This window comes from Poecile atricapillus, chromosome Z (genome assembly GCF_030490865.1).
Source record: "Poecile atricapillus isolate bPoeAtr1 chromosome Z, bPoeAtr1.hap1, whole genome shotgun sequence".
NCBI lineage: Eukaryota > Metazoa > Chordata > Aves > Passeriformes > Paridae > Poecile > Poecile atricapillus.
Window position 1 is genome coordinate 22483433 of NC_081289.1, and position 20794 is coordinate 22504226.

General features: G+C 35.8%; 1 protein-coding gene across 1 annotated transcript in view; it reads right to left on the minus strand.

Moving 5' to 3' along the window:
- Positions 1–8379: 8379 nt before the first annotated feature.
- The window catches only part of LOC131572680 (solute carrier family 41 member 2), a 44046-nt gene continuing 31631 nt past the window's right edge, over positions 8380–20794 (minus strand). Inside the window, exons 9-11 of the mRNA XM_058825941.1 lie at positions 20558–20689; positions 19475–19623; positions 8380–9581 (exon numbers count right to left, since the gene is read on the minus strand). Of these exons, the coding sequence (XP_058681924.1) occupies positions 9396–9581; positions 19475–19623; positions 20558–20689 (467 nt within the window). The 3' untranslated portion in view covers positions 8380–9395. The remainder of the gene's footprint in view (positions 9582–19474; positions 19624–20557; positions 20690–20794) is intronic.

The following is a 20794-nucleotide window of genomic DNA, read 5'->3' on the forward strand; positions in this document are numbered from 1 at the left end:
CCACTGGAAGAAAACCTGAGGATTTGTCCTTTTGGGAAGCCTCAGTTTTTCCATTAAATAATTGCAAATTTACAAAATCTTTTCCTGTTGGTACCCAGTAGCTGCCCTGTGGTACTGGCCTCAGGCAGCTGCTGTAGGACAGGAGAGCTAGCAGCAGCAGGGCTGTGTGCAGCACCCTGGCACTTGGACATGGATGTGGAGCACTGGGGGTGTGACAAAGTGGCAGGATCCTGCACATCTGAGGTGTCCTCCGGCCCAAATAAGAGATTAAGTCCAGCAGAGATGATTCAAAATTTGAAGAAATTTTTCTTCATGTGGTCATGGCATGCTCTATGTGCAGGCATGAACTCTGACACTTCCAAACCTTTGTTTGGTTGAAAACATGTTTCATTCAATTCCATCATAGTTATAAAGATATGGGGAATGGGAAGGAAAAGAGAAAAAAATGAAGCAAGTGCAGCCAGCAGCAGAGCAGAGAGCAGAGCATATTCTCACCAAACAGCAGCACCTTGCCTTGCACTAGCTGTGTTACACATCATCACGTACAAGACTCCTGATACCACACAAAAATATCTTGCTTTTCCAGTTGCACTTACAACTTTGCCAAAGATTGAAACTTTTGAAATATTAGAGTATGGTTTTATTCCTCAGTGCACTGAAAGATGCATCCACACGCCACGTCCCCAGATTGCATGCTAATCAGTTTTAAAAGGAAATCTATGTTAAAAGAGAAAAATCAACTTCATCTTCTCTATTGGCAAGAAGGCAGCTGCTTCCCCTGTTACTTGAAATGTCACTCCACTGGTGTGCTCAAGCCTCTGGACTCCAAGATTCAACTCACTGTCAATAAAAACTTCTGCTGGCTAAGTCAGAGGCATTTAGGACCAAGAGTACTGACTTATTCAGGGAGGAAAAAATATAGAAAATATTAATATTCCTTTATACATGGTTTAAAATATCTTTTGTCTATATTTTATTGACATTACTGACTCTGACACTGACTGTCCCTCTTTCTTTTGAGTAAAAGCAACCTGAGCTAACATTCCTTCAGGTGTTCAGGAACACACATCCTACCAATATGCAGCAAATGGACAGATCATTTTGGAAAATGAGACATAGCACTTGCAGTAAAATTACATGGGTTTGAAAATCTCATTTCAATCAGAGTTTTTAATTAAAAAACAAACAACCAGCAGAGCTGTTTTCCTCAGTCAGAGAAAAAAAATCAATCCAAAGTTTATGCCCTGGCTTCCCTTTTTTTTTCACTAATACATAAAGCTGTCAGGGTAACATACAGCTGAATAATAACAGTTTAACCATTAGGCTTTGGCTTATTCTAAAAACCAGATTTTTACTGTGACAATTCATGACTTTTTAGCAGAAAGAGGTCTCTGTGCTGTAAGCAGGTATTTGCAGCCCTATATCAAGTCAAAATCTGCAACCCACAGCATCCCAAATTTCCCATAAAAGTTTGTGCAAAGTCAGGGTTTAACCTTTACCTAAGCCGTTCTTAGGCTCAATTTATTCAGACTTCCTTTAGCAGATAACTATTCTAGCTAAAACTGATTTAGTTTTATGTCTAAAGTAGAGGGATTTTTTGAAAGTGATTGCTCTATGAATGAAATCAATCACTGCATTTTTTTACTATTCTTTAAACTTCAAAGAAATTAATTTAGAAAGAAAAATAAAATCAGAGCAAGGAGCCACACTGTGGAGAGAAAAGCACTGTTTGCAGAGGTGTCCAGGTAAATGTTGACCTCCATTCAAGAAAAACAAAATATATTCCTTTCAGGAATTACAGCTATTCATTATTTATTAAGAAATTTGCCTTCAGTTATATGGAAGGACATAACAATTTCACTAGCTTGAATTAATTTTACAATGTGCTTTTCTATTTTATCGTGGTAATGTTCCTGCTCTGTGTGCAATATTATTTTACACTAGATGTAGAATTCCCAAAACAGATGCTTTTAAAGCCTCCATTTTTCCATGAGAAAAATTTCAAAAATAAAATCCACAATTTTTTAATGAAAAAAAAAGCTCTTGAAGTCTATGGTGCAGAGATTAGAAGGAGGCACAGCTGAGTGCAATTCAGGTGAAAAATCACGTCTGTATAGCTGCAGCAAAGCGGAAATAGCCCTCCTATTTCTGGTCCTGTGTTGGAAAAGGGATTCCAGATTATTCTGTGGCTTTCAGAGGTTTCCTGCAAACAGCTGCCCTCAGAGCATACAGAAGGGTGCATGGGTTTTGCCTAGTCCACAGAGCTGTAAGCCATACCTTCCTAAAAGCAGAAGAATAGGGGGGAAAAAATATCTTTTTATGTGGAGCAGGAGCTTTCTGTATAGGTATGGACAGGACAAAATGGATTACAAATAGATATGCTTATCTAGAAGGAGAGTTGACTGTGACCAGAAAAAAGAAAAGATAGCTAAAAATTAGTTTTGCTGAACACCTCAATTCATAATATGGCAGAAAACTGGATGCAATGTAGTTAGTGCTGAATGAGAATCAACAACCAGAAAGGTGAACATTCATTAGTTTTGTCTCATGTCATTGTGAGAGGGTTCCTATGGTAATAAGACATTTTTCTCCTTGTAATGACTTCTAAAAATGTTTGTTTCTCTTAGTGCCAGTCTGAAAGCTGTACAAATTCCAGAGGTACGTGTGCATCACCAGCATTTGTGAATTCACATGCTTTAATGCCAAGGCTCTAGTCAGGCTCAAAGCAGGGGTTTATTTCTCCCTGAGGAGTGAACACTGTCACAGCTCCTGTCAGTCTCGTGTATGGGGCACATAACCACACGTGGGGTCTAACACTGCAGCATTTCCTGCTCTTTGGCTCAGTAACCTTACAGTGCTTCCAAAAAGGCTTTAGTTTTTTAAAATGAAGCAGCTTTCTAATGTGGGAATAGACCAAAGGCCAGCTAGAAGTGAAACCAGGGAATAAGTATGTCTTCTTGGATCTGAATTCACAGCATCTTAGATCTTTCATTTTGGCCAAACAACATGCACGCTTTTTAAAGGTTTCTTTATTCAAAGGCCTCTCTGCTGTTACAGGGGGACCACAGTCCCCACACACTTGATGGACTTACACATAGTACTTAGTGGCCTTAGTGGGTTGGGTCTATAGAGGCCACAATGGCAAAGCATGAAGGTGAAATGAGTGAAAATTTCATGTATCAGACAAATACTGAGCTTGCTTTTGTCTTTACATCAGCCAAACTTTTGTCCACAATTTGGTACCTGAGCTGATCTCAGTTATCTAAATGTGGTCAAGCTTAGCAAGCTCACTTTTGATTCTGAAAATACTCAAACTCCAGAGTTACTCATCTATTTTAAGTGAAAGCTGCTTCGTTAAGGACTTTTGGGTTAGGTTCTTTTTCCCTTTGAACTGCAGATTGATGAGAGGGAGGCAGTTTTCTCTTGTTCGGTCTCAGTTGTTTATTCTTTTCTTATCAACATTACAAGGTACAAGGAGTTATGTGCACTATGATAGAAAAGGGGTAAAATGGCTAACAAAGATCCTCTTCAAGGTCTTTTATATGTCCATTTACCCAATTAACAGGTGCTAACTAAATTATTTTTCTTAGTGACCCAATGACCCAACACCTGTGTGCTGCACTGCGGCATTTTTTATCCACTTACTACCACCCAAAAACCCCTAGGAGAAGAACATGAAGAAGAAAGAAGAAGGGACAAGAGACAACACCCTAAATCCTCCATCTTGTCTCCTGTTCTCTAAACTAACTTTTTCACCCAGTGATTTAAGAAACCATCTAATCCACACACTTACACTTTTTCTATCTAACTTTAATATTTGTTCTCATGTATCACCATGAAAACATGCTCCTGAATTTCATGTCATATGAAATTCAGTGTTTCTTTGGATCTTAGAATTAAGTATTAGAAACAAGGGCACACACTCTGTATCTCAGACTCCAACAAAAGCTACCCTTCATCTCCCTAGAACCAGAATTAATCAGATACATCTGTTTTCCTATGTAGTGAGTAAAAATTGGTTTAGTCTTGAAAATGTTTGGCATGAAGCTTGTTCTGATGTTACTCCAGAACTCTGGATATTATAAGGTAATAAAATAATTAGTTGTGTCGGCGCTGAGAAAACAGAAACAAAAAGGGGGGGAAAAGGGCTTTGGATGATCTAAAGTTAACCATAGTATGAGGATTCATAGGAAAGTAGTGGATGATTGTTTCTCAAGTATGAAACAAGAATTGTTGTTCATAACTTTTGAAATACTACTTAGAGTGTCAGATTTATAAAAATATTATTCTATTGTACATGGGACATGGCAACAGTTTCATTAATCTGAAACAGAAGGTGACAGAAAAAAAGTTAGTAAACAGAAGAAATCTTTTTAAAGATCCTATTCACAGTAAAACTTAGAATGTAAATCTGAGAACTTAGCATTGTTAATTCCTGAGTATCTGTTCAGAACTGACTAGATGTCTACCATACAATTCATTCAGGATTTCACTTGCACCCTATTTCATTTGTAAAAAGGAGAATTATTCAAGGAAAGCACTTCCTTGACCTTCTAAGACTTAAGCAACTCTTGAGGAGGAAACAATCTCTCAATCTCAAAAAGGAAGAAACGTATTTCAAGTATCTTTTGGACTGAGAAATAAAAGCATAAACAGAGTATATGATGAACTAACCTCCATATTCAATAAACAACTAGCAAGATTTGAAATCAAGTAACTTTTTTAGCTGCAGAGAAGGTGAAGCCCATCCAGCCCAACCAATACTGAATGATTCCTGCTCTTGGGTACCCACCCAGAATATGGCAATCTTGTATACTTAGTAAATATTTAGTAAATATATTTAGTAATTTTAGGTTCTTAGCTTTAATTGTGAATTATTCATGTCTTGCTAATATTGGATTGCCCAGAGTATTCATGCACAGCAGATGTGATGATCAAGTTTTCATTAAATTTCACAGACTGTCCTTTAGGACTATCAGAATGAGGCTTTAAAACACACCTTCCTTTCTTAGTTCTTTACCAAACTACATATACAAAACGCTGCTTTTTTAACTTCAAATAGGTATGTGGAAAAATGATAATCCAAAAGATTACTGAGCAATGGACTGACATGATTAGGAATGGATTAGAGGACACAATTAAAACAATGTATGGTATTGCAAAAAATCCAGCCAGAAAGAAAAGAAAAATCCTACTAAGAGACTTCACAGTGCCTCCAGTCCTTTTGTACTGTTTGTGAACATTACCGTACTTTTTTCAAAGAGGATTATAATTCAATTACCATATTCTGTTGCTATTTTCTGCACCTCTAAAGAGACTATCTCATTTTCAATAGCAATTTTACCATTACAATAATAATAAGGAATTTCAAATGCTTCATTTCAGAGAGTACTTATACTACTGTTTCCTGACGTGTATTCCAAGCCATTCTTGCACTTAAGAGAGCTTTTTGTGATGATCACAACAGAAATGAAATAGCAAATAAATTAAAAAGATGATAGATCTTATTTTGAGTCCTGATTCTGCAAACTACACTGCATTTGTAAAGCCTTAATCCTCATTCAGTTCTAGTCTTTGTATGAGAAAAGTCTAATTTTGTCTGAGAAAAATCTAATTTTGTTTGCAAATTGTAAAAAGGAGTGAAATTAATTTGCTGCTTGCCAGTTTCTCATCAACATTCTAAAAATCCCAGGGAAATTAATATATTAAACATGGGAGTGAGAGGTAATTTTGCCAATTTAAACATCACAGATTAAGACAAGGTGTACAGTAATGCTATAAAAATCAAAATATTGATCTACATATGTTAAAAGATTAATCCTCCCCTATGTCAAACAGCATAATAAAGCAGAGGAAGAATCCTGGCTATATAATTACACTAAAAAGAAGCTGGAGTAATTCAGTAGCTCACTAGAGTGATAATTTTCAAAGCATTACACAGGAAAAGAAAACACCTATGGTATGAAACACTTCTGACTTCACATTTAGGCATTTAAAGCTGCACCTGGCTGTACTTTACAAGTAAGATTATCCCTTTTCATGCATGCTCACAGAGCCATTAAGATAGTCACAGAGTCCTTCAGAATGGGAATTACACACATTTCAAATAACCCGCCTGTACTTCTACTTACCTCAGAGATATTCCTGAAGTAGAGGGGAAAAAAAGAGCAGAAAATAAGAATGGCTAAACAAGAGCACTCCAAGAGTTGCTCAGCATCAGGTTACAGACAGTATCTTGAAAGGCAAACCACCTGCAGCTTCTGGCTGGTCTAGCTCATCAGCAGAATGCAAATGGAACAAGAAGTTCCAGGAGGAGCTTTAGGATGACCCACAACTTAAATGAGTTGAATGAGCTGATATAAGCAAGAACCACTGAAGTGCTCCATGCTGACTCAAAAGCAAAGAGATGTGAATCAGCCACAGCCCTAATTAGGCAGATTATAAAGGAAGGTTTGAAATAATCTTCTGGCAGGCTGGGAGGAGGAAAAGACTTAATGAATTTTAATACCAAGAATCATAATTTTATCTGCAAGATTATAAAATACATCTGCTTTGATAGCAAGAGACAATAACATCTCAGGATGTCCCTTTCAATTGTATGTTTTAAGCATTACAAAAAGCACATAATTTGTCTCTGTCAGAATTTCTGCTAACATTTCTTACCCACACATGCAGTGAAGCAATTCACTATTACTGGGCTTAAAAAATCAAGTAGGTGGAACACTGTGAAGAGGTTGACTTGACTAAAGTTAAAATTGGTTTAGGGAGTACAGCTTTTGAGTACTTGAAAAAATTCTCAGGTATCCAAGCACTCTTTTGTGCCACCTCTGATATCCTCACTGCTGGAATACACAAAATGTGGTAAGAGCTTTTTGCCTTCTTAACATGAGGTAGCAGTTTGTAAAGCCTGTAAGTTCCTAAAATGTCCCTTTCACATAGGAATCAAATCCCTTTCCATATCATAGATTATTTATTCCTTGTTCTTCCAGATGTCAAGGTTTTCCCTGTTTTACCAGAGTCACACTTCTTTCCTCACTCAAGCTCCTCTTTAATCATATCTGAGAGCATTCTTTTTTTTCCCCTCACTTTCACCCTTCCCTAAAGTATCTCTTTTTACACCTCTTCCCCAAGTCCTTTCAACACAAGTTATATTTTTCTTCCCTTCCTGAGAAAAAAGTTTGGCTGTGCCTTTTGATTCTTTTCTCCAAGTAACTTCCTTCTGTTTACTCTTGCCTCTCATAATGAATGCTGTGTGAAAGTCTGCACCTTTTTCTTTCCCACAATATAGATTTTGCTCCCTCAACCATGCAGTGGACTTTCCCCTTTTTGAAGCAGCAAAATTTCCCATTACACTTTCCCATCACTTATTGTTTCCAAGCCCAGATTATTTCAGTCTGGCAATATATTTCCCTTTTTCAAATTTGACTTAATTTTACCCATGTTACATTGCTTCCCCAGTTCAGTGATTGAAACAGTCACACTGTATGAACAGTTGCTTATTTACTGGGAAATACATTTAGGATACTGGACACTAAGGATACTGCCATGACTAAATACCATAACTCCCTCATGCACTGGATAAGCACAGATTGCAAGTATCTCAAGAAATTTAAATTTTTAAGAATCCTGCAATTCATTAAAAAAACACCTTAAAGTCCAATAACTCTAATAAGTGCTTGAAATGTCAGTTGAGTTGACTCAGATGGCAGTTCTAACAGAAATAAGAAAATTTGCATCTATGGCTGTATCAAAACTAAATAATCACTATTGGAAAAAATTGAGTTATTTCTGTTCCATTTTAAACAATTTAATAATATTTCCTGCAATGCTACATACAAGAAACTATTTTAAATAACATTAATACAAACTAAAAAAAAAAAAGTCAGAGAACTTGAAGTTAGAAAGATTCCATCTTTCTTGCACATAATAAAAGACATAATACATATGATTCATTCAAACAACTATATTATCATAACAGTAAGAAAACACTTAAATAAAAACGTTTCAATGAGGGAGCTAAAATTCAGGCATCTAAAGCCATGTGTAGGCACTGAATAGCTGGTTTAATTTTCAAAGTTGCAAACACTTTGAACTTCCAAAGAGTTTAAGGTGACCAACACATACAGAAGTCCCATTAACACTTATCCACGTAATCTACTCATCTGAGTAGGTCCATCAAATTAAAAAGCATTTGTATGCATAAAGCACATGACTAATGTTTACAGGATCAAACCATATGCTGATATATGGATTCTGTTGCCTAATTTAAATCTCAAAATTTAAAACTTTCAATCACAACATTTAAAATACAATTTGTTTATTTCATTATGCATTTAGGACGTATCCTATAGTCTTTTAAAATGTATGCTGTGAGGAGCTCCCAGCAGATTTTAAAATAGAGCAATTAGTACCTTTCTTTTCAAAATGGCAACCAGAGTCCTCATGATCAATGTATTATTTGAAATGTTCAGGTCTACAAATAAGAGAAATCATTGAGAAGCCATAAATTTCCTTATTGACCATATAATTTGCACTCACAACCTTGAAAGCAGAGGTTTCTGCCTAAAAATTGATGACATAGCTCTGGAATTTGAGAAGTTTATGTAACTTCCTAAGTGCCTATAAAAGAAACTTCATCTTTTATACTGCAAGTTTCAAGCAGGGATCAGTATATACAGTTAAATCAACACCTCTAAATACTTCATTAAATTCAGGATACTGGCCATCACAACACCATTAATATCAGTTAATTAAACATCTTTTCAATTGCTAAATGAACATACACTTTTCAACACAAGGAGTTTTAATCATTCACTCATTATTATTGACCAGATCAGTGTCACATTATTATTTGCCTTTACTATTTTTGTTCTAATAAATCCCAACATCAAAATAATTAGGTTGCTCATTTTAGCACAAAGAAAATGGGCTCAGTCCTGCAGACACTTTTTAAGTGTCTAATTTTATAAATGCTGATGGTCATATTCTTCTACAGAAAATAAAGCCTGTGAAAAAATGTGTGGACCAAAACAGTCATTATTGGTATCTATTCTGCAATGGTCAGAGAGCTACAGCACTGAAATTGCAAGGTAAGAACATATCATCAACTCTTTAAGCAATTTAAAACTTGATAAAGGATTCATCTGCCCTTCATTGTGTCTACTCAGGTATCTTCGGCTACCACCAATTCACCTTGGTTTCAGAATAAAGCTCTCAAGTATCCTAGTTCCATCCAAGTTTTTAAAAGCAAACCAAACTAAAATCATTAAGGCTGTTTTATGTCTGTGTCGACTGGATTTACTTAGACCAAAATGAACAAACACTTTGAGGACCCTCAAGTGGAGTGATCAGTTTTGTTAATATTCCAGGAAAAGTCATTGCATCTGTTGGAATAATTAGTCACCAACGTCACCATCTCTGTCACCTATGAGCCACAGAAAATGAAAACCTACAGCTAATAAGGCAGTTCCAAGCAAATCTCCCAGTGCAGTAAGATAAGGGATAGAAAAACTGTCAGGGTCTTTTCCTTTTTTCCAGAAGTGGTGCACCATCCAGTCAGCAATCCACAACAGAGTAAACACCTACACAACATCAGACAAACAAAATCTGTATTATTATCATGTAAGTTACATCAAAAGGAAGTCAACAGCCAACATTATTTTCTCCATGCTAGACCAAAGTGTTGTATACCATTGCTTTTGAAAAACATAAATAATTAATATGGATGAATTTCAGACAATTAAAGCTCCCCACAACCAGAGAGAGGGACACTTAGCCAACCTCTCTCAATCACATGCATTGCTGGAAGGAACATACTGAATTACTGACAGCATTTTTTATCCAGACAATGCTTGAGGACTTCTGAAAATGGCATGAAAAGCCAAAAAATTTCCACCAAACATGCAACTGCACTTCTCACATAACACATCATTCTGTACAGAGGGAGAGAGCATAAGCAGAGCTTTGAGATAACTCAGAACCAAATCATCTTGCCCCACATGAATACACTCAACCCAGGCACAATTCCTGTTTGCACAGGTCTAGCACAGACCTGAAATCAAATGCGATATAAAGAGTAACAGGTCAAATTAAGAACAGTTTCACCTGGGTTGCGTGAACAGCAAAAAATGGCCTAGAACCTACTTTAATGTCTGAAATACGACCTTCAGCCCTTCTGTAATAAGGTACACCTGCAATATATATTATAAAATTGTCACTCCAGGCTGAATTTGTCCCTAAGTAAAATATTTAATTCCCAACTGTGAATGTCTGAACATTTGAGAGGCTTGATCTTCATACCAAAGGTATGCATAATTATTAACTCAATTTTAGAAAAGAATCCTTTTAATGTTGCACAGCTGTATGATAAGGGATTCTAGTTCAGTAGAATCATGTGGTATGGAATGGCACAAGATGAATGGAGAAAGGACCACTAACTGAGTTTCATTTCTTCTTGTAGCTTCTAAGGAGCTGCTTAAGTGTAAATAAATTCAGTATTCTAGGTATTTTTAGTTAATCAGATCTTTAAGAAGGGTAAGTTTAAGATGTACTACCATAATAAATTTTTTTAAAATATACTATCTACATTTAAAATAATACAGGTATCAAAATAATGCAGTATCAAAAGTAGTAAAAAGTACAACAATACTATTTAATTTACTAAATAATCAATTATCAGCATCAAAAGCATGCTTATAAATGTATACACTCATTCACTGAAATACTGATCAGATGGTTGCAAGACACTTCTAAGTACAGCAAAATGAATGTCATACAAATAATTGTGTTGAAAAAGTTTCCCAATTAATCCTTACTTTGCAAAAGTGTATGTTAAAATACAAGCCTGAATTTATAATTTTAAAAAAGAGAGAGAAAGGAGGAGTATTTGCTTAATGAAAAATGCATGGCTTATTTATATAAATGTATCTTTTGAAAAGGGAACTCTGTAGTCTAAGCTAATTATGCAAGTCCTAGGTGCGCTGACTGGAATCCAAACAAATATATTTAAAACAGATGTTTTCTTTGGAAGACTATCAGATTCCTTGAGTCAGCTCCTTCTTCTTACTGAGACAAAAAGAGGCCTGTTTATAAAAGATCCTGTACATTCCCATCCCCTACAGGATGTGCCCAGAAGACGCTGCAGCGCCCCACATCTACAATAGTTACGCATGTTCGATTGGAAGACGAGAACATTCATTCCAAGAAAAATATACACTGCATTCATATAACACAACCAATTAGACATAACATACACAGTCCAATTTAGATGACAGTAGTCACTTTTGACTCTTAAAAATCATGACATGAAAACCTTTCAGTTGGCTATATGCTTTCCATCCTGAAATAACAGACTACAGTGTTAAATGGGCAGTTTGGAAACTGAGCTTTGGTGAACCTTCCCAAATAATTATTTTTGCTGTATTAATGTATGGGTGCACAATAAATAATTCAAATTATAACAAGCCTGCATTCTGTAAGTCACAAGAAAAATTTATAGCAGCTAATATGGACTGGTGCTTGGATCAGTATGTGATGGCAATTGGAACTTAGTGCTTACAGATTGTTATGAGATTGCAGCTCCAGCCCTCACCCATTTTGCTGAAGGATTAATGCTATCATCCATCATGCATTTGCATGGCTAGAAACTCACTAACATTTAAGAATTATAGGGCTCAGTCTTTGGAAATGGTTACTTATTTGCTCACATCAGTTTGTAATGCAAAACAAAATCAGTGTGACTAAGACTTGAAGAAGATTTTGGTTCTCATTATTGTTAAGAGAAGGCAATCAAAGTCATCAATCATTGACTATTTTGGAAAAAAAGAAAAAAAGAAGAAAAGGGAAAGAAAAGAAAGAAAAAAAAAAGAAGCGCCCTACTATGAGTTTGTTGAATTTTTGAAAGACAGGCTTGAATTCAAAGTGATAAGTGACTCACAAGATCTGACAGACAAAAAAAAAAAAAGTCGTAAAAGAGACATTGCAAGATGACACTTGACGTTTTGTGAGATTTATTTATTTATCAGTGACAGATACTTCTGTCAGTAAATTGATGCAGATGGCACAGCATACAAACACTGCATTTCTGCCCTGCACTCATGCTATGAAGAAGAAAGCCTTCCTTCTTCCAACTGAAAACCAGCTGGTTTTGAGCGAAAAATAAAGGGATGAACATCACAGAAAAGCCTAATAATACAGTACAAAAATTAGCTGTTTAGCTGTTTATGCTGCACTGTTCAAGATGTGAGCTGAAATTATTTTGTATTGAAATTATTTAATATAGAGAGTTTTCTGCAAAATAAAGATATGAGGAGTAGTAGAATTATGAAACAAAGCTCTAGGAATTCTTCAAGACTGAAGGAAGAAATAACTGCAGGGTTTAAGAAAGGAAAAAAAATCACTTAATTTCTATCTATATAAAAAGATCTGGCTAAGAAAAGGGAGACACTCAATAGTCACTGATCAAGAAAACAAAAAAGGCCCCAGAGACAGGACTGCAAAAATACTAGCGAAATTCCAGATGTTTCAATAGTTTAAAAGAGAAATCATGCCATATTATTATCATTATTACAGGGAAAAAATCACAATCAAAAGAGAGGAAAATGAAACTAAAGGCATGATCAGACTTAGACTGCATTTCTAAAAATCTCCCTTTGGGCTCACTGTCAAAAAAAAGTCCTCAGAAGCAGCAGACTACATCAATAAAAGTAGGAAGGAGGGGGAAAGCTTGAAAAATCCTAATGAAGAAGAATCTAAATGTAAGGAATATAAGTAGTCGTATTACTTTGTACAACCAAGGACAGAAATAGAGAGTAATTCTTGATATTGAACTTTCTGACTCAAATTATGAACTTCAGATTGGAACTAAAAGTGAACAGGAATATTTAAATATGAGCCAGCTTTGCTATTTTGAAAGTTCAAATCTTATGACTGCAAGGCTAGAAATTGGAACATTACACACTACAAAGCAAGTATTTTTCCTTTCATTTTTTCCCTTTCATTTCATTCCAAAATTTACTTTCATTCTTTCAAGGTCTTTAGCTACAAAAAACAAGGAAAAGTTAGGTGAAGAAAAATTTTTTTGGATCTTTTGCATGCAGTATGTCACATGGAAATAATTTTTTATATTCCTAAAATGGGAAGACTGAAACTCTATTATTTAAAATAAAAATACATAACTCCTTCCAAACATTCTTAATACTGTTTAGGCTTCTTATTGCCTAATTAATAAGTTGCAGGATGCTTTAATATTTTTATTGTTTTTTTCATATGGCACGTCCATATCAGTGGGTGCATGTCAAATTCACAATGATAAAAGTGTAATATTCAAATGAAGACTATTTGTAAAGCAGAGTAGAATTGTTCATTTTTATATTAACTTTTACATTAGTTGCTGTGATAAGTGAATTCCAACACCAAGCTGGAAAATTAAACTGTTAAACTGCCTGTTGCTAGTACTGATTATACCCTAAATTTTTTTCTGTCTGAAGGTGCATTACAAAATAGTTGCATTCTATTACTTTAAACAGGAAACACAGATGTAAATTAACTGAGGTAACCTCTTTTCAAGTGTATTTTAAGTCTCCTTTACTTTCAAAATTATATCGACTCAAAATTTACCCGTAAGTTCACTATGAAAAGATCCTGCAATTACTGGATAAGAACTCTCACAAATCTATGAAATTCATTATTTGTTTGTTTTTTTAATAATGACTAAAAAAATATCCCATTTAAGAATCTCTAAAGACTACTGTGTTCTGACTCTGTCATTCTCTCCATAGTTATGGTTTAGGTCTTCTACTGGTTTTCACCCTTCATTAAGTTAATTTTCAAATTATCTATTACATATCTCCAATTTTAAATGGCTTTTGATGAAGTAGTAACTGTAAAGTGCTTGTAATAGATCTACACCGAGCTTGCTGAGTTTCCATTGTTTACAGACAGAAATCTATAGTAAGTGAACTCTCAGAGCAGGGACTACACACATTTTTAAAAAGACATTTTTCTGCACGGTTTTATCTGGTAGCGTATCTGGCGTGTATCATGTCCAGAGGGGTAAAGCCTCCAGTTCCTCCAAACATACAGAGATTTCCTTCAATACCTGGCTGCAAGGAGACCAGCAAGGTTTTTTCTTGCTGCTATTGTTTGTATTGTAGCTAAGTGTTATCAGCTCCTGTAAGGTATCCAAGCACCCAGATAGCACAGCATACACTGATGTCAGACTAAGACCTCTTTCAAGTAAAAAGGAGAATACCTCTTTAACTGAAGTTGTTTCTGAGTCAATTTCATTATATTGATGTCATTTTGTGGGAAGCAACTCTTTTTTTTTAGATTTCAGTTTGAATCAAGTTTTTCAGATTGTTATCTTGAATTCTTTGTAGCTTTGCCAGACACCCTGGTTTGACCAAAACAGTCCTGATTTCAGGCTGTTTCTCAGGTCTCTGCTAGGATGTGTAACCCAGACCAGTAAGTGCTCTGGTATGCTCAGCCTGAAGTAGCTGTAGCACAACTCAGTGTGTCATGCTACATACACAAGCACTTTGAGCTCAGCCTTCTGGAGGCAAAAACGATAAATCCCTGCTGTGACTTGGTAGGAGCTGGGCTCCTGGAAATGAAGGAGCTGTTGGTACCCATGGTCAGACCCCTGTGAGTCTGGCAAGTCTGCTAGTTATGCTGCAATGAGAAAACACTGAACATACAGAACTGTCCAGATTTGGGCTTGAATTTCCATATTTCCTTGAAATATAGTCTCTTTAGCAGCTATACGCTCCATCTTTCGGAAATAACCTTTCCTGTTAGAAAAAGCAATATTTAAAATGCATCAATATTTTGTCTGTAAACACAACCATCCTTTTTTCTCTGTAATATACAGTATATCCCACGAGTTCTGTTTCCACATTAAAGAGGCCCATACCATCATTAGAATCCTCACACTGGTGAGAAATCTAAGACATTTTTGATGTGAGCAGAAAGCTGTTATGAGCACCGCTGAATTCTTGGTTTTCTATTGCCCCAAACAGCCCTGAAGCACTGCCAAAGTGACTTCACAGCTGTGCACATCTGACCTTCACTGGCTAAGAAGAATTTTGGAATTAATTATTTGCTTGGTAATAGCTCTGGGAATCTCCCCATTGTTTGTTTATTCCCCGAGACTTTAACATAACTGTGTGCTCAGATTTGGTCAGTAGGTGTGAAAATTCCTCGGAGGGCGTTTTACTGGCTCAGCGAGAACATGTGGAACAGAGGCCGCCTTTGAGTGCCCAGAGCCGTGAGCCAGGACTGACAGCTTGGCAATTCCAGCACTGCTCTCCTTCTGCTGCAGGCTGACAAGACAGGGGATGAAACTCTGCTTGGTGCACAGCCTCCTACAGGAAAAAATACTTGTGCCTTTGTGAGGAATGAGAGGAGGACTGTCTCGCAGTTAAAAGAACCTTCAAATGCCATATTGCTCTGCCACAAGACACTGCATGTTTGTGGCTTGTTCTTGTAAGATTTTCAAGGAAAGAGTATTCTTCTTAAATAGAGCCCACTCACCAAATCCAAAACACACTTAAAAACATAATACTGGGTTTGATTAGGCACATTGGCTTGCCCTGATACTGTACAGTGCATTGTGTGAAGCACCCTACATACTTACAGGGTATACAATACCTGTAGAATTTTTATTGTATTTTCCTCTGGTGCTGCCATTCATAAACACAGAACAGTCTCTTCACTACGGATCTAATTCAGACCTTCTAAACTTCACCTAAATGTTTTACCTGAAGGCAGATTAATATAAATAATTGTGCAATTTTTCCCCCTTTATGGAAAAATAATTGTGAAATCCCACCTTCTCTAAAGTGAGTACAACCTTGAATGCACTACAATCAATTTCTAAATTTAATTGAAGAACACTTCAAGAATATATATTGATTAAAGAATAGAAACAGCTGTACTATTAATGGTAGGAAAATGAAAACGGAATAAAATGTTTTCTGTTTTTTCTTAAGCCAGAAAGAAACCCAGAACTGTTTTGTTCACAGAGAACCAAAAAGAATGCAAATCATAGCTCTGGCTACTCATATCACTGAAAATATCTTCATGTAATGATTTTTAGAAAAAACCCTACGTATTCAGTGAAACTGTACTTTGTTTCATTACAGTGCATATTTTCAGTCAATAAAAATTGAATTATACTATTTATAATACATCATGGCATTAGTACTATGGGAATTAATTATTAGTTCCCATAAATAGCTTATTTAAATGACATGCTGTGGAGAATATATCTGAGACTATCTCAGAACAGGTAGGGAGAAGGGATGAAAGAAGAGATGAAAGAAAGATGAAGAGGTAGGCCTGGGTGGTGAAAAAACAACAATCGAACAATGAAAGTACCAGATTTGGATGAAAACGAAACTAACTCTCTGACTGGAATTTCAGTGATCCTGCATAGAGCTTTCAATGCAAATAAATTCAATTTTTATCACTTTGGGATGGATAGTGAAGTTTACAGGCAATTTGGAAAAGGCTTGTTAAAATGGAAAATAGAATTCGTATATATGTTAGAGTTTTACTGTAGAGATAATGTGGGATAGCATAAACTGCAAGAGACAGAGAGAAATATGAAAGGAATAATCAATGTCTTTGCATTAATATTTTCTTGATTTTTTTCCCATTTACTCCAACATTCAATTTGGAGTTCAACATTTGCCATTTTGCTAACCCTTTCCTGTCCATTTTAAATAAACAGAGCTGGACAGTCAGAAATAATAATCAGAATCAAAGTCAATTAACAATCTATTGCAGACCACTGTAGAATATGCCATTAAATAATTTAACACCTAACAATAATCACTTGAATTTTAAAGACAAGCAAATTCATTTAATTGCTGTTATTTTTAAATTTATCATTATTTTAACATAGTGAGAAAAAACCTGCATAGGTGGTATATTGCCATAATAATTTTCAGCAACACTTTCTGCCCCCCAGCTCAACACAAGTAAGGAATGGTAAAGAACAAAGCAGTGATATCAAACTTCCTCACAGGACTAACTGTGACAATTAACTCCTACCTTTGGGAATCACTGTACTCTGCTAAATTACCATTTACCATATCAAAAATCAAATACCCAGTTTGCAAGCACGATTGTAAGTTTTACATCCATTTTCATATACCTTCCATGCAAAGTGAAAATAAATACAAAGTCCAATATATTATAAAAAAGGCCTAGAGCGCAGATCTCTCACTGCTCGAAAGTCTGTTAATGCATTTGGTTTGTTATTAATTGAAATAATAATACTTAGCTATGAGATTTTTCAGTTTTACAGCAGAACTGGAAAAGCTCTCACTGAGAGGACAAAAATATGAGACTTCAGGAAAAATAGGATCAGTAGCTGTTAGTCTGTGCCAAAAGAAATGGCAGCTTGAAAACTGTTTTTTACTATTTCCAGGTGCATAGATGATGTCACTGAAAAAGGGAAGAGGAATGAGTACAAATATTTAAATGCTTTCCTTGAGAAAGGAGAAACTTAAAAGCATGAAACTGCAGTATGGAAGTACTCCAGACTGACAGGTAAATAAAGTGTGTTGAAGATTTAAGATTAAAGCGAGCATCATCTCTCTGAAAACTAAATCTGCTCTAATTTGAGGTATGCAACGCTACAATAATCACTACTAAAAAAATGCCAGAATAATTCAAATGGGGGAAGGAATCTATTAAGTATTTTCAAGTCTTAAAAGCCAAGGTGTTTCAAATTGTAAATATGTCAATACCCATGAGAAGTTATATTTTGCAATACTGGTACTCCATTTCCAAATAAATACATCTCAAAATGCCTTTTATGACTAAAAGCAGTAGATTAATGAGAAAAAAAATAATCAATAAAATAATAATCCATAAAAGGTAGCCGGGAAAAAGAAGAAAAAAGCCCTATGTCTGCTTTATTGGTGAAAAATTGAGAAAATCAGGTGTGGCCTGATGTACTGCAATAGAGATACATGACTAAAAACTGAATACTCTAATCAGATTCTGAATTAATAAAAATGCAACTTTACACCTGTAAACATGCTGCTGCTGGATCTGAATTACTTTGTCATTTGAAAGCCCTGCCATAATGCCTTAACTTGGATTTCAGGTGAGAACCTGAAAATTCTGCATTTCTCAAGTCTTGCTGCTGAAGAAACGGTGCTCCTAAACATGCTGTGATTGCAGTTCTGTGAGCAGAAGGACTGGATTTATGAATTCAGGTTAATTCCCATAGGAAATCTTGGAAGTTTAATGCTGCCTGAAATCACACTGCAGTCTTACACTCCCAGGGACTCTTGCCCCAGCCCAGACAGCACATATAGAGTAAAGGAAGAGCATCATTTCCTCTGGAAAACACACTATAAAGCAAGTGATAGGGTTGGAAACTAGGAATATTATCTAAGAGGGAAATTAAAAGTAATTTATATATTTTAATATGGCACTCTCACTTGCAAAGGTTGAAACGTTACCAGTCATGTTCTACCAGAAAGGTGTAAAATTCTCGTATAAAATAGTAACAGTTTTTGAAACCTGACCTTATTGAGATAGCAGTGGGAAAAAATGGGACAAGCCAGAACATTAAAAATTATAATTTTATTAAGTACTGACCTGTTGATAATGTTGTTTGTATTCTAAAATTAAGTTCGTCACATTTTTCAAAGCAGTATGTATATTTAAATTATGGATATTTCAACTACACTTCTACCAACACAAACAGTCACTTTTTGGTTTTAAGGTGCAAAGAAACATTAATTCAGGCAGATTATACCTAAAAATTGTGTGTAATTGTAATAAAATCCTTAATTTTGTGATTTCTCAAAATGAAATAATTTCACCTTGAGACATTGCTATTTCAAAAGATACCTTTCAAGGACTGCCCTTGGTGGGTATGAACAGATCACTAGATAAAACAGCCAAATAAGGTAACAAAGTTTGACAATTAATGCAATTACAATTTCTTGTAGAGTGTTTGCTGTCATATTAATTTAAACTAATAAATATTAAGAACACACCCAGGAAGCTGTAATATTTTCATCTACTGGACTATGTTGACTAAAACACTAATGTAAACCACTTTAGGAGATTTCTTTAGTTTTCCTTGATTTTCCTTATTCATAAATGCTACCTTTCCTTCTTTGCATTTCCCCTCCCTTCTTTCCATTTCCCCTCTAGTTGATTAAAATGATGGGGGTTTAGATGCAATGGTTCCAAAAGCATGTGAAAGATGCATGACAAGGAGATAATGCAGTCAAGTGTGTTCTGAAAAGCACTCACAACAACAGTACACCTGTGTAAGCTGTATATTTCTGGAGATAATCAGCTACTTCAGAGCTGTGCTGAAAGCCTCTATTAAACCACACCTTCTTGTGCCATTCATGAGAATTCAGATACCAGGGGGGAAAAAAAAAAATTTCTTCAAGAACTTGATTTTATACAAGCATTTCCCAGTTGTACTTATTCTTACCTGTAGCAGAGCTGCAAACAAATATACTGCTATAAAGATGGGGGTTAAGGAAGTATGTCCGCTTTTCATTAAGTGGATTGTGTACAAGAAAATCAGGTGTCCAGGAATCACCAAGAGAAGCAGAACTTGGGCTGATTTGTTATTTACTCCTAAAATAAAAAAATAAAAAAAAAAAAAAGAAAGAAAAATCCAAAATTTGGTAAAGCTCTTCAATTACTATATTAGATTTTTATTCAATATAAAAACACTCCCATTTTTGGAATTCCACAGCATTGGCTACTGTGGAACAGCAGGCATTATTTTCCACTAGAAGACTCTGAGAAATTTAACTGCGTTCAAAAAAAGGTAAGCAGAGCCCTTCTGGGAAAGGATGCAAATTGCCTTCATTCTGTGCTCATGTAATATCATCTACATTTTTGGATGTCCTAAAGCCTTACTAGGAAAGAGGATCTTTTGGACTCCATATTCCAAACATCCTCAAAAATACCTTATATTTCTAAAAAGTAATCCCACATTTACCATTTTCACATCTCTTTCAATTCATTAAATAAATATGGAAGCGTAATACATGGTGGTGACACATCACGTTTCACCACAGTTACTACTTCATTAGGAAAGAGGGAAACACAGGGGAGGAATAAGCTGTGAAGAAACAATCTAGAGAGAAAATGGCAAACTGAAAATGGAAATCAGGGATTTGGCTTAGTAATAATGTCTGATACAATGTTTGGCCCTAACAGGAAATTGGTTTGAAGTTCTGAAGGCAGACAGAAGTTAGGAGCAGGTAGAGAAGCTAAGGAAAGTTGAAGGCTGAAACCCGTCTGAGCAGGTATCCCAGTGTCCTGCCTCACCAGCCCTTGCCAGGGCTTCACCCCTTCTCTGTGCTCCTCCCTTCTCCTCCACCCCTTAGGGAGTTTCTTGTGATTCTCACAGGCAAACAGCAGCAAGCAAAGGAAACTACCAAGCCTCACCAGCCTTTGAATTGCAGACAGAAAGTTCAGTTCATTGCCATTTCTCACTGGTGGTACAGTCAGGCATACAGGAGTAAAGAGATGTGAGACAGGATTTTTAAGTAAGGCATACCTGTACCATAGTATGTTCTGCATGGGTAATAGCAACCCTTGGCCTCCTCTGGCAGCTCTCCAGGAATGCTGTGTAAATGGAGGTAGGTAGAAATTCTGCTGGCTTGAATAGCTACTAGATTGCCACCAATACCTGAAATGCAAAAGGGAACCAATGAAAAATGTTCAACTTTTTTTTCCTCTAGTAGCCAATATTTTTTCCACATTTACCAACTTCCTCTCTGTTTATCACAGTACT